The sequence below is a fragment of the Scyliorhinus canicula genome, chromosome 3 (assembly GCF_902713615.1).
Source record: "Scyliorhinus canicula chromosome 3, sScyCan1.1, whole genome shotgun sequence".
In the NCBI taxonomy this organism is placed as follows: Eukaryota; Metazoa; Chordata; class Chondrichthyes; order Carcharhiniformes; family Scyliorhinidae; genus Scyliorhinus; species Scyliorhinus canicula.
The window spans coordinates 62,495,438-62,509,565 of record NC_052148.1 but is presented as its reverse complement, the minus strand read 5'-3'; the positions used below and the strand labels follow the sequence as shown (position 1 = coordinate 62,509,565).

At 43.9% G+C, this 14,128-nt stretch overlaps 1 protein-coding gene across 3 annotated transcripts in view; it reads left to right on the top strand.

Annotated features, from left to right (window-relative positions):
* Nucleotides 1-14,128, top strand: part of LOC119962696 (ciliary neurotrophic factor receptor subunit alpha-like) — a 359,277-nt gene that overhangs the window by 57,694 nt on the left and 287,455 nt on the right. For 2 of the 3 annotated variants that reach the window (XM_038790629.1, XM_038790628.1), the window contains one exon: nucleotides 10,998-11,049. The exons of the other annotated variant lie outside the window; for it this stretch is intronic. Coding sequence is in view for 1 of the 2 variants with exons in the window: in XM_038790628.1 (XP_038646556.1) it covers nucleotides 10,998-11,049 (52 nt within the window). In the remaining variant the exon portion in view is untranslated. The remainder of the gene's footprint in view (nucleotides 1-10,997; nucleotides 11,050-14,128) is intronic. 3 annotated transcript variants of the gene reach the window in all.

The window sequence follows — 14,128 nt, the reverse complement described above, 5'->3', positions numbered from 1 at the left end:
GCCTTGTTGCTGAGTCTCTGTCTCTCTCTCTCTCTCTCTCTCGCCTAATGCACTATGGGAGTTAATAACTGATGCCATAATCAATAATAACTGCCACCTTTGCTTCATTCACTAGCTTTAGGCCTTCATTTACCTTCTGACTCTCCAGTCAATGCAATTTGTGCTCCCATAACAAATCTTAAGGCCATGATTTAGTTAGCTGTGGGGAGGGGTTACTCTATATCGTAGGGGGGGGAGGGGTCAATCGTAGCCCCCATCCCACCAGTGATGCTGCAAACCAAACCCTCTGTTCACTGAGCCAGAGAATCTGGAGAGAAAACTACTGTGCAACTGGAGAGCTACTTGCTGAAACTGGGACAAGTGCGCTCTTCAGTATTCTTGCTGTTGGGAATCATTATAAAATAAGCCAATGGGGTTAAGTTTAGCTACCCATGGAGAGGCTTGATTTCCAAAAATATTTTATAAGCTGTTTCGATTACAGTTTTGCAATGATTGTAATTCCATTTGTTTCTTTAGTAGGCTGAGACTAGTGGAAGTTGTAAGTTCTTCATGGAGGCAGACAGAACTCGTGCTGTTATGATAGGTTGTTCACGCTTTATTTTACATTTTCCCTCTAATCTGTTCTTTCTAGCCCTTAAGATACAGCAGACTTAAATCCCACAGCTTTCCCTAATTGTCAATATTATACTGGAAATGCTGATAGCCTTATCGGAATGTAGTAAACCAAAAATACCCTCCATCATGGTCAGAAAATATATTGCAGACAATTCTTCCCATAGTTGAAATACAGCCAAACTAACATAGGTGTACCTCTGATCTATTGCAGTATTGCTCAACTTTTCCAAGCTGATTATCACACTATAATATTGTCTACATTTCTTTCCTTGTACGATTACCTCTGGTATTTTGAATTATCAAAGCAGCTTATTTTTTTTTTTTGAATCCTTCATTTCTAAACATTGATTAACCAGCTGTGAATGTTGAGCGTAAGTCGACATTTTCTTGGCTTTAAAGAGGGCTCAGTGTAGGGAGCCTTTCCAACAATTAAATAGCTTAAAAATTATTTAACATATTAAAAACAAAACCTTGAAGTGAATCATCCAACAGCTTAATGGCGTTAATTGTTCAACAGTCAGCATTAATGATGTGCCTTGGAGCCATTACTAAATGATAGCATGAGGAGGCTGATTAAAACACATTTTAAATGACAAGTAGCTTAAGAATGATGAAATTCATTCTTAGTTGTGGGGTTTAATTTCCGATACAATAAAGATGTGGGTGAGGAGTTTTTGTTTGTTACTGAGCTCAATAACTCCCATGTTAGTTTCTCTGTAATGAATGTTGCTTTTGCAAGCATCGTGCTTGTGTGGTGGAAAGACTTGCATGAAGAACAGTTTGGTAGTATTATAACTACCAGAATTTGGTGTGCGTGCGTGTGCTTTTTTAAGCATTGACTTCGGTGTATTTCGAACTATGTTAAAAGTTTATTTTGCTGCTCTTGCTCTCCTCCACTCTGATCCTTTCTGTCCACTCCTTCCTTCACACTCTTTTCTCCCCAATATGGTATTGCTTGCTGAGATAAATTTAACAAGTGCCAGTTCTGCCTCATAATGTTTCTCAAGTAACCACTATTCATAAGAGTCTTTAGCATGATACCCAACTACAGCACGACAGCTGAGTTTTTAATCCTATTTTCATGCCCGGCATCTGCACTTCCAACTGTGGTTTCTTGATGATGATGATCAACAGCAAGCATATGTATCTGCCTCTGCCCTCCCACAGTCCCTCTACCCCAGTCTGAACAAATGTGCTTGAATCAATCGTGCTCTGATCACTTGATGAGTTAATTCAGCGAATATTTGGGATCAAACCTTTTGGACTGATTTGTACTACAATTGTGATGTGAAGTTCGAAAATAGCTTTTCTAAGTTTCACTTCTGATATTAGCTGTGTTGCTATATTTATTTGGTTATAAATATGGCAGTCAATATGGTCGCCTTCCTTAATCCTGATTATGTTTGCTCTAGAGTCGCCAGGTATCTTTCGATACCGCCACAAGGTTCAAACCCGAATACTAATCAAAGAGCGAATACACCAGTTAGTTAAAAGTCAATACTATTTATTAACACTTACAGTAATATCTACTCATGAACAAAATACTATAAACTAAACTATCTCTAACGCTAACGCCTATACTTAACTTAGGGTGCCCACTCAGTCAGAGGAACAATGGCCGTTGTTCGGATCTGAGGTTGTTGGGTTCGAAGAGGTACAGGCGAACAGCTAAGGTCGTCCATCTGGTAGCGAGCGTTGACCTTGGAACTTACTTGCTTCTGGTGATGCTGGTGGACGGGTCTCTCCGCTTTGAGAGCTGAGTCCAAGAGAGCGATTCTCTCTCGGGGCCTTCTTATACCCGAAGGGGCTTTGCGCGCTTTTGGGCGGGCCTTGAACTTGGCCCCAATTAATTGGGACGTATCTTGATCACTGGTATTGATCTTGACCAATAATGGCTGGGCGTGTCTGAGGTGGCCGTTGGCCTTGCTTTGTTTACACTTTCGGTTTGGGGAACTGGCGCCGGGATGTCTGGAGCTAGATCGGTTGCTTGTGTCTTTCCTTTGTTCCCGGAGATGGGCCATCAATATGTTAATTGACCTACAGTTTCAGTCTCGTCTGGGAGCTGCCTTCTCCAATATGCATACAGGCTCTGTGCCTGCTTGCTTTCTTAACATTGTCCATATTTCCCTACAGTCATTGCGATCATCCATTTTGTATTCTGGAAGTGACCATCCCAGATGGCTACAGCTGACATCATTTGAGATGATCCTCTGGACAGCAGGTTACTGTTTTTTAAGTAGTCAAGGAAAAAAATACACATTGGACTTGTATGAATTTAACACATGCTATAGTTCCATGTGTTGCAATTGTCCTGTCCAGTGAATCGCACTAAAATAAAAATAAAATACTGTGGTTGCGGGAAATCTGAAATAAGGCTGCCAGAATTTGGATCACTTTTTCCCACTGCTCAGCTTGTAATTTGTGTGTTCCACATTTGTACAATACAAGAATCATTTTGCGTGCAATATTTTAGTAGGGTGTTCATCTTTTACAAACCATTTTTGGCCCATGGCTAGTTATGGTAACCCTTTTTTAAAAAAAAATGTTCTTAAGTTTTTTTTCCTTGCTGTGCACAAGTATTTTTCTCTCTTTGTGCTTCTCTCTGCCTCCTTTATTATTTCTGTTTGGCTGGCATTCCATTTACATCATTTTATTACTGACCAAGTTACAATACAGTATTTGTGTTATTTGTTTCGAAAGGGCATGAAATGGGAGCTAGTGGTAATGGGGAAGCAAACACCTGCAGTGTACAATACCACCTGAAGCCAAGATCAGCATTTCTGTCTCATTTTGAAATATCATCTGAAGCCCCTGTAATCATCTGACAGAATGCAGACGTATCTACAGCGGAGCCTCTGGCTATGATGATTGTCAGGTGAATTGGACATTCTGAATTCTCCTTCAGTGTACCATAACAGGCGGGTGACTAGGGGATTTTCACAGTAACTTCATTGCCGTGTTAATGTGAGCCTACTTGTGACATTAATAAAGGTTATTGTTATCATTAAAAAACAAATATGCTGGAAAAATTCAGCAGGTCTGCCTGGTATCCAGCATTTTCTATTTTTATTTCAGTGAAATTACACTGACACAGTGCCTGTATTAAACGCAAGTGCCATGCAGAAAATACACAACAAAAAACTTCTCCCTACAAGGTGCAAAAAACTTCTCCCTACAAGGTGCTGGAAAATTGTCACCTGAATCACTGAATAGAAAGATTTTATTGATTAGCCAAGATCTTTAAAATCGAGGAAAAGAGTTTTCGCGCTGGGCACAATCCAATATCGGGACATGAATTGTGTTCAAAATTGCACTAATTTTCCAAGGGAAATTTTCTGTTCAAATCATTTGCATAATCTCACAGATTTTAAAAACTACAGCATTCAGTCAGTGTTTCAAAATTAATCATTTTTCCCCTTGCAATAAACATCATTCTTTGATGTGGTAAACTGGTGCAACTTCATTAATTTATTTTGATCCCATCCTTAAGAATTACAAAGCCAAGTGGGCATGGCAAGCCCTTAATCCATCTCATTGCTTGCTTCAAAAAAACAATTCCAATTGAATCCAATTTATGGTCTCCAAGAGAGCCATACAAGATGCAAGCTCACACGAAAAGGCATTGCACCTCGCCTTGGACACCGGATGGTTCTGCCAAAAGGCTGACGTGATAAATAAGTGAAATGGATAATAAACAAAATTACTGATGGGCTAATGATGAGGAAGCATGCTTTTTTTTTTTAGGGACTCCTATTGGACCAATTAAATTGCCAATTGAGGCACCTATTAGAAGCCATTTGGAATTTTCCAAATGGCAGGCCCTAGCTCTGAAGCCCAGCCAATGAATTGAGGTAAGGTCTCGGTGGCAGACTTTGGAGGGGGGGGGTGGTCTTGCCTCATTGAATTTAACCCACACCCAGCCACGATTGCCAGAGAGCAACAGGCCACCCAATGGTGGGGCTCCCCCCTCCACTGTGATAGTCTGGCAGCTGTGGCTATTCATTCTTATTTCTCATTCTCCTATCTCCATTGTCAGGTCCAACCTCTGACAATGAGGCTATCATAATTCTGACAGTGATATCCTGGTTGCGTTGTAATTCACCAACTGGCCACTAGGAGTCTCGGGTGTACATAAGTGAATGTTAAGTCCGCTAACCTCCGACTGGCTGGAGGAAGTTGAAGAGGTTGCTTGGCATGATTTTACTGTGTTTCATTTGTTGTCTTGTATATGGTTTACCCACAGTTAATGTTAATAAATCGTTTATAGCTTTGTAAGAAATCAGGCCATCCGACAAGCCATTACAGATGCCATGGAGGCTCCCCAGAGACAGCCACTTAATTGGTTGCTTCCTTGAAAATCAGCCTCCGGAACGCACTCCTGGCCCTCATTTCTTCTCCTCGGTGCTTTCAGGACTCCGGGATGAAAATTTGACCCATTAATATCTTCATAAGCCACTCCGAGATACGGTCCCACCAAACACCCACTGTAATGCTGCCTTGTTTTAGCCAAGGGGGAGAAATCCTTCCCCTACAGCAGGTGTTTTGCATACATGATGCTAATTTTTGTGATTCATGTTTTCACAAGATTGACATTCTTTCGGTGTTCCAGTCTGACAAATTATCTTATGGATAGTAGGCCTGTTGACAAAGTCCCTTGCACAAGTCTCTTCAAACACACAAAAAAAATGCATGCTTGTATCTGTTATTTGAGGTTCTTCAAGGGGACAGTTTATAGTTGTCAAATTACCCAGAGTACTTTTTTATGCAATCTGCAGCTGCTGTCAGCTACAGTGATATGGGAAACACAGGAGAATTACAAAAAGGGTAACTAAAGGTCATGTGAATAGGAAGACCGATGAATTCTAATGCCAACAGCTCATCCATTCTGAGATGATAAAGACTGCATGATGTGACTTTCTGAAGCTACCCAAAGATGTTTGTTCAGCAGTTGTTTAATTGCAACACAGTTAGTCACTGTGATCCCCAATTTTAGGAATATTAAGGCTGTACCTTCATTGCGATTTTTTTTCATCTACCAAGAACACTGAACTAACATTTTGGTGACAAAAATTCCTAAATGTATAATGAAGCTTGGAGGGAGGAAATGTTGTATGTAAAAAAATATTCTAAACATTGTTGTCCAAAATCAGTTGATTATTTCAAGACCATTAGAATTTAATCCAATAACAGCTAAATTCTTGAAGGTACTCGTCTTTAATTCAATACAGTTGTATTTTAAATGCAGTCACCTGGTGAAGCACTCCCACTAGCCATTTGGTTAGCTCTGACCAGGATCAGGAAGATTTGATGGGGTGGCAATTGGCGAGGATAGATTTATCCGATGGCTAATCTATATTGATGCTAGCTGAGAATCATTAAATATTGGTAGTCCAATTTATTGCATCTGTACTTCTAAGACATTTTGAACAATTAAAACTTCTCACTCTAGAAAAAGCTACAAAACGTTATCAATGTCTGAAAGCAGGCTTAGCAATGTAAACACATTTTGTCAAAAGTCTAAACCGTGATTTGTGTATAGTTATAAAATGTAATTGGAAATTGTCTGTCTTTTCCGGAGTTGATGATGAGTTTACATCTGAGGGTGCAATGTTCATCAAGAAATAAACAGTCTTTTTCCTTGAAATCCGCCCATTTTATAATTTCAGCAATTATTGAAGAAAACCATTTCGGAACTACCAATCCGTTTTTATTTAGGATTCCAGTTTCGTAGCAACATTATAACTGCTACTTCCTCGAATTTAAGTTTTTTTTTAATGGTATGGCGAGTCCATTGGAGTTGGACTACGTAGATGCTCAAGGGTATAGAAATTATCTTCTATTGTCCATTAAAAAAAAAATCAATGCTGATGTATTATTCACTTGACAACTCTGTTTTTTCATTTGGATTTAGTGAATATTAATATTTAGAACAAATACTTTTTCCGTAATAAGCTGTATAGCAACAATTGCCCCTGCCATTTTGTCACATTTAACCAATTCCATCATCTCACCCTATGCCATGCAATCCTAGCCTATGCTGTCCCATCCCTCCTCTGCTATCCCCATTGCACTGTTGCTATCCAAATGCCTCCCATCAATTTTAATCTATCCCTCATGGTATCAACCTCTCTAGCCAGGATAACTTTGTTGCCTCTACTCCACTGCCACCACGACCAACTGTTGACAGTCCGATGTGCATCATAGACTCCACTCCTCATTGCACCCAAAGTGTTTTACTCATACCAGGCATTGCCCATAAAATAAACTCCCTCCGATAACGCCCCTTAAACCGATCCATCAAAACAGTCCCTACAGACGATGCTATATTTTTTGGAATGTCTTTTTTTTTAAATTTAGAGTACCCAATATTTTTTCCAATAAGGGGAAATTTTAGCGTGGCCAATCTACCTATCCTACACATCTTTGGGTTGTGGGGCCGAAACCCACGCAGACACTGGGAGAATGTGCAAACTCCTCACGGACAGTGACCCAGGGCCGGGATTCGAACCACTGTGCCAACGTGCTGCCCTATTTTTTTGGTATGTCTGTGTCTTGATACTGGAACAGCTTCGCTAAGGTAGCAACTGGCTTGAGTGCCATTGCCGTCAGCATTGCAGCTGTGATATTGCCATAACCGTTGCTATGTCAGGTATATTCCTCTTAATATCACCATAGGTGAACCAAACTAGGGGCTGGTTTGGCACGTGGCTCAATATCTGGCTTTTAAAGCGGACCAGCAGGTCTGGTTCAATTCCCATACCAGCCTCCCCGAACATGTTTTGGAATGTGGCGACTAGGGGCATATCACAGTAACTGCATTTGGAACTTACTTGTGACAATACGCAATTTTCTTTTCACTTCATTTATTTCATTTAAAAATGGGCTGAACACTGATTTTGGGTGGCTTTATATGGAATCCAAATTGGAACACCCATTTGCCACTTGTTGAATGAGGAGAATTGTTAAACATTTTGCATCCTGAATTTTATTTCCATTAAATGCAGTGTCTGAAAAGCTCACATCCAAGTTCTGGAATCCACATGTCTGATAGCTCACCTGCGACGGTCTAAGATTGATCTCCACCTATCACTGGCCCTCTATCCAGCCCCACTGCTCCCCACTCCTCCCCGCCCCTCACAACAGTATAAATCTGATCCTATTTCCAGTTCTCTCTAGCTTTGATAGTCATCCAGACTCCACCTTGGCTCCCTTCTCTCTCTTGACTCTCAGACATAGAACATAGAACATAGAACAGTATAGAACAGTACAGCACAGAACAGGCCCTTCGGCCCTCAATGTTGTGCCGAGCCATGATCACCCCACGTATCCACCCTATGCCCGTAACCCAACAACCACCCCCCCCCCCCCCTTAACCTTACTTTTTAGGACACTGAGGGCAATTTAGCTTGGCCAATCCACCTAACCCGCACATCTTTGGACTGTGGGAGGAAACCGGAGGAAACCCACGCACACACTGGGAGGACGTGCAGACTCCGCACAGACAGTGACCCAGCTGGGAACCGTACCTGGGACCCTGGAGCTGTGAAGCATTTATGCTAACCACCATGCTACTGTGCTGCCCCCATGCTACCGTGCTGCCCAATGATGAGACCTGATGAGACTGTCCAGTTTTTTTGGTTTCCGATTCCAGCATCCGCATTGATTTGCTTTATTTTACTGAGTTGGATGGCAGAGTAGGCTCAAAGGGCTGAATAGCCTACTCCTGCTCCTATTTTCTTCTTTGTTCTATGGATGTGATTTAACGGAACATTTCTAAAGTGTAATTTTGGGGCTAGTTTGGCAGATGAATCTTCACCACCGCATTAATGAGATCAAGGCCTGTGTTGAACGACACTTTGTGCGGGAAATAAGTCCCATGAGCTTCTCGCCATTACTGGCTGTCTCGCCATCTGATTTGTCAAGTCTTGCACCTCAGCATCCCACTGCAAGCCAGGCAGCTGCTTTTAAATGCTCCCTCGCCACTCTCTGTCAGCACACCAACATGGCAGTATGCAGACCGGCTCCTCACTTTGGGGATGCTAACCTGGCCAGGCTTCTTGATGCCGTCGATGTGAGATGGGGCATTTCTATCCCCCCTGTTGAGGGGGTCGGAGAATCAACAGCAGGGTCATCAATACCGCCAGGGATGCGGTGGCTGTCAGGTTGGGTAGCATGACCAGGAGGACTGCTGTACAGTGTCTGAAGAAGCCCAATGACCTCCACTGAGCTGCGATATTGCCTCTTGAGGCTTTGCCTGCTGCTGCCGCCTGTGCCGCCTGTTTTTCCCCCCCCCCCCCCCCCAAAATCAAAAGCAAGCACTGACTGAAACCTTGCACCCTCCCAGATTCTGATCTTCATGCTCGTTCCTCAGCAACCCTGGCCCTATCCAGTACTTCGTGTCAAGGTGCGGTGCCCACATATGCCACCTGTTATAGACCCCCTTGTGACCACATTGGAGGCGAGCTCCGAGGCAATCGTCATTTTCTCAACCCCACCTTCCCTTACAGACTATGGGTAGAAACATAAAGCTTCAAAGTTCATCTGTACCAAGAACACCAAACCAAATATCACCCCTCGCAGGTCTTCAACGAAACTAGAGCATCGTTTTATGGATCAGTCTCTGTCCAGGCCTCCTTTTTATATGACCTAATCTCATCAGGACCAAAGCTCTGTTCCAATGGCGTTCAAGATACAGTTAAACAGCCTCGATATCCAGTGTGTTTGACCCACAGGGATGTGCTAGTTGGCATTCAGCACTCGCCACACTCACAGTAAAATCACCAGCAATCTGCAAAAGCATCTCTTCAATACTTTCATCAGGTTGCTCAGTTAGATCCACCTGCCTCCTCCTAGCAGTCCACACCTTGGCAGTGGAAAGTCACATCAACCCAAAACACGCCAGAAGAGAGGGAGAGCTCCTTTTCCCCTCCTCCAGCCCAGACAGCAGGTCATCCGGAGGACCGGGGCAGCAACAGAGCTGTATGCCGCAAAAGGGAAATGGCTACTCCCCTCCTCCGTTCCCCTCAGCTTCACATTTAAATGACGCTTGCATGATTTCTTGCTGGGGAGCCGGTTAATTCCCAGAAGGCTTTGCATTTAACTTCAGTCTCGCAATTGAGATGGAAATTAATGCAAATGAGGGTTAATGATGTGCTCTCCATATTTGGGTATGAACTGAGCTCTTCCAGTTAGATAGCAAACTGATTCACTCCCAGCGCAAATCTTGATTTTGGCCTTTCCCGCTATTCAAGCGGCCGCCCAAATCTGCACTTGGTGCAACGCAGTGGTAAATCCTGTCCTATGCTTCTATCTGGGGAGAGAGACAGAATCAAAGTTGATGTTATAGGTCAATGATCTCTCACCAGACCCAAAACATTGAGCTGGATCTTTATCAGTAGTGAAGGGGAGATATATCCATGGTTGCAAGAAATACTATGTCCCCACCTTTTGACATGGGCTTTGGCAGGAATTTGCTCTCTGTGGCAGCATGGATCTAATAATGAACTGACTGCAGCAGCCTGGTGATCCGGCACTTTGAAGACAAAACAATACGACGTCACAAGCTTCAAAACATACAAAGTCACAAGGAGGCCTGAGCTCACTAACAGTTAAATGGCTTTTCCACTTTTCGCTGTTATTGGGCCCACAAGATCCAGGCAGCTAACTCTGCTCCTTTTTGGAAATGCTGCCAGACCTGCAGAGTCATCCCTGATTTTTCTGCTCTTATTTCAGATTTACAGCACCAGCGTTATCCTGCTTTCCACACCTTGGTGCCCAACAGTTCTGAAAATGGAGGCCAAAGCTTTCCTTGTTACTCCAGTGCAAATATAAAGAGAAAGATTTGGGGGGGGGATGTGGGACGATGGGCTGAGTGGCCTTTTTCTGCGCTGTAAGGTTTTATGATTCTAGGTATGGCTGCTCCTGCTTGATCGTATTCCACAGCATTGAACATCAGCCTGAACATATGAGACACCAGTTTAAAAAGTTGAAAGTATGACAAAACTGTAACAATTGGAAATTTATAGGTTTGTACCTGCTGCCTAATTCTCTGGCAAAATGAGTTTTATTTGGAGCCACAACAGCCTGTGAATACTTGATCAATGCTCCCTGTACTTCGTAGTGCATTCGCCACAGAAAATGAGAAGCAGCTCAGCTAACATTACTTGATGGGGTAATCAAAATGTCTTCTCTGTTCATGATGGTTCTTATTTAAACTGAAAAATGAGAAATGCGGATAAATTAGAATTAACTATGAACAGTTTAACAATGGATTAGAACCTTGACCATGATGCACAAGTTTTATTAAAGCAGTACTTGTAAGTTTTCAAGTTGCCTTGAAATGCGTATCACATCATAATCTATCCCTCTCAACTTATTTCTAGGTCACTTCACAGTAACTACTTTTGGTGTCGGCTGCAGACATATATAGACCAGGTAAGCACAGTAGCTCCTTTCCCTAAAAAGTTGAGAAAAATAGGTTTGTATGACCATTCTCATGGCCACTTTTTCCCCTCTGGATTTTGAAACTGAAACTGCCACAGCGGGATTTGAGTTCTTGTTCTACTGGATCATCAGACCAGGTCCACTGGCTTCTTCAAACTCATGACACAACCACTACCGTATCAATGTTAACACCTTCACAACAGAAGATGGTAAAAGTTGAGTCATAAGGGAGGTGGGAAAATAGAAAAAGGCATGGTCGTCTGTCCTAACATAATTTATGATTTTCGAATAGTACCACTTCAGCTGCATGTTCTCTGAATTATTAACATGGGGGAGGGATTCTCCCATCCCGTGGGCGGGATTATCCCATCCCGCGGCAGTGTGTCCACGCCATTGTAAATGCCGTTGCAATGAACAGGCCGCTCCCAGGAATAACTGCCCCCTACAGGGGGCCAGCACGGCACTGGAGCGGGTCGTGCTGCTCCAGCTGATGACCTCGGTGCGAACTGTGCATCCCGGGAGCTGCGCATTCGCAGTTGCGCCAACGCACGCATGCGCAGTGGCCTCCTTCAGCGCGCCGGTCCCGACACAACATGGTGCGCAGGACTACAGGGAGGCGTGTAGGAAAGGAGGCCTCCAGCCACAGAGGCCAGCCCGCCGATCGGTGGGCCCCGATCGCGGGCCAGGTCGCATTGGATGCCCTCCCACAGGCCACCACCCGACCCTTCCACGCCGAGGTCCCGCCAGCAAAGAGCTGGTTAGAACGGCGCCGGCGGGACTCTGCTCTTTTCTTACGGCCGCTAGGCCGATCCGGGCCGGAGAATTGGCGGGCCGGCCGCGTAGAGCAGCCCGTGACTGGTGCCGCACCAACCCTGCCGGTGTCAATGGCGCCGATTCTCTGCTCTTGCGGAGAATTGCGTGTCGGGGTGGCGTGGCCCGTTCGCGGGGATTCTCCGGCTCAGTCCAGGGCTGGGAGAATCCCGCCCAGGGTCTGTAGATTACTAATGCCATAGTGTAACTACTACATCACCATACCTCCTGGTCATCTCGAACCATTACATCTCCGTACAATGATTGTGACATCATGCACTTCTTTCATCCAAATATTTATGTGGCTGAATCTTTTTTACACAGACAGCTAAAAGCATGTTTCAGGGATTTGTGCTCCAACAAGTATGCTAGTTGTAAATATGGATGCATACCTGTTGTAAAATGAATGAAGTGAAGTTTCAAGTGCTCTGTTCCCAATATAACTAAACAGTTTAGACTTGGCATCTTATCTCTCCAATGGAGGTGTGAATCACGTGACTCAATGTTATTTTCAACAAACGAAAAACAATTTTCCTATGTCTTCCCGAGCCCCCACCTTTGGGCAGGTCAGAAAGACCCTGGGTGCAAAATGTGCGCACGAGCAGCTTTTCAAGTTTGGGATCCCCCATGTTGTGAGGGCCTCACAAATATTGTACTACTACCCACACACGTGTCCATACACTAGTTTCATGGGGGCTGATTAGTAAAAAAACATTTAAAAAAAGTAAATGTAGAATGTTTTCACCCCTTCAAATGTCACTATTAGGTGACATGGGTGAACTGGAGGGAAATCTAATGACATGAGGGGAGGGGGGGGCGGTGGGTTGGAAGGGGTGAGGATAAGGTTTAAGGGTTGGGAAATGTGGATGCATGGGTGATCAGAGGTAGTATGGGGGGTGAGACTTGAGGGTTAGAGAGCCTTTAAATGATGTTGGAAGCTGGGCTTCTGTGTTGGAGAAGTGAGGCAGGCTTTCCAACTGGTCCAGCTCTGCACCCGAACTCTTCACACACTCCATGGCTTGCAAAATCCTGTGAACTAGGCCCCGATGCGAAAAGTCAAAAACCCTGAGCAAATTCACACATTGGTTCGGTGTGCATTCCAGAAGGCGCCTAAATGCGCAGATGTATTTTTCTGAATCCACCCAAATATCCGGCCTTGATTTCAAAACAGTGCCTTCATTAGTTTGACGCTTTGTGCAGGATTTACTGGCTGTTCACGCCAGCGGAAAATTCCAGTCCCACGCTGGAGCACTGGTTTCCCAGTGACTCTGGGTGCTATCAACGGGAAACAGGTGGCGAGGTGGTCAGTAAATCTCGCTCTTTGTATTATTATGCTAATTAACGTAATTTTGATTTAATGAAAGGCATTGTTCATCACAGTCCCCCAAGCCCATCCACCATCTACAAGGCACAAGTTCGGAGCGTCATGGAATACTCTCGACTTGCCTGGATGAGTTCAGCTCCAACAACATGCAAGAAGCTCAACACTATCCAAGATGAGACATTCTGCTTGACTGGTACCCCTTTTACATACAAGCATTCACTCCCTCCACCACCAATGCACAGTGGCAGCCATGTGTACCATCTAAAAGATGCATTGTAGGAACTTGCCAAGGCTCCTTTGGCATCACCTGCCAAACTCATGATTGCTACCATCTAGAGGGACAAGGGCAGTCGACACCTGGGACCCCACCACTTCAAACTTGCATTCAAGACACTCCCCATCCTGAATAGTTATATCGCTGTTTCTTCACTCTCTTGGGTTAAAATCCTGGAACTCCCTCCTTAACAGCAATTTGGGTTACCTATACCTCTGGGACTAGAGCAGTTCAAGAAGGCAGCTCACCATCACCTTTGAGCGCAGCTAGGAATAGGCAATAAATGCTGCCATTGCTATGGACACCTAAATCTCTTAATTGAATAAAAAGTATATTTTCAGAGCCCATGGCCAGTGCCTTCAACCATTTCTTAATATTATGTAGAATGAAATTGGCTGAAGACTGACATCTGTGATACTGGGGACCCTTGGAAGAGGCCACCATGGATTGCCCACTTGGCAATTCTGGCTGAAGGTAGTTGCAAATGTTTCAGCCTTCTGTTTTGCAGCTTTCTCTTTTCCACTGCTTAACTGGCCTCCCACATCATTTGAGGATTGGGTTATTTGTGGAGCCTGGGTTGTTGAATTGTCCATCTCCATTCATGGCTGAATATGGCAGGACTGCAGAGCTTAGATCTGATCTGTTGTTGTAGAATTTTTCAG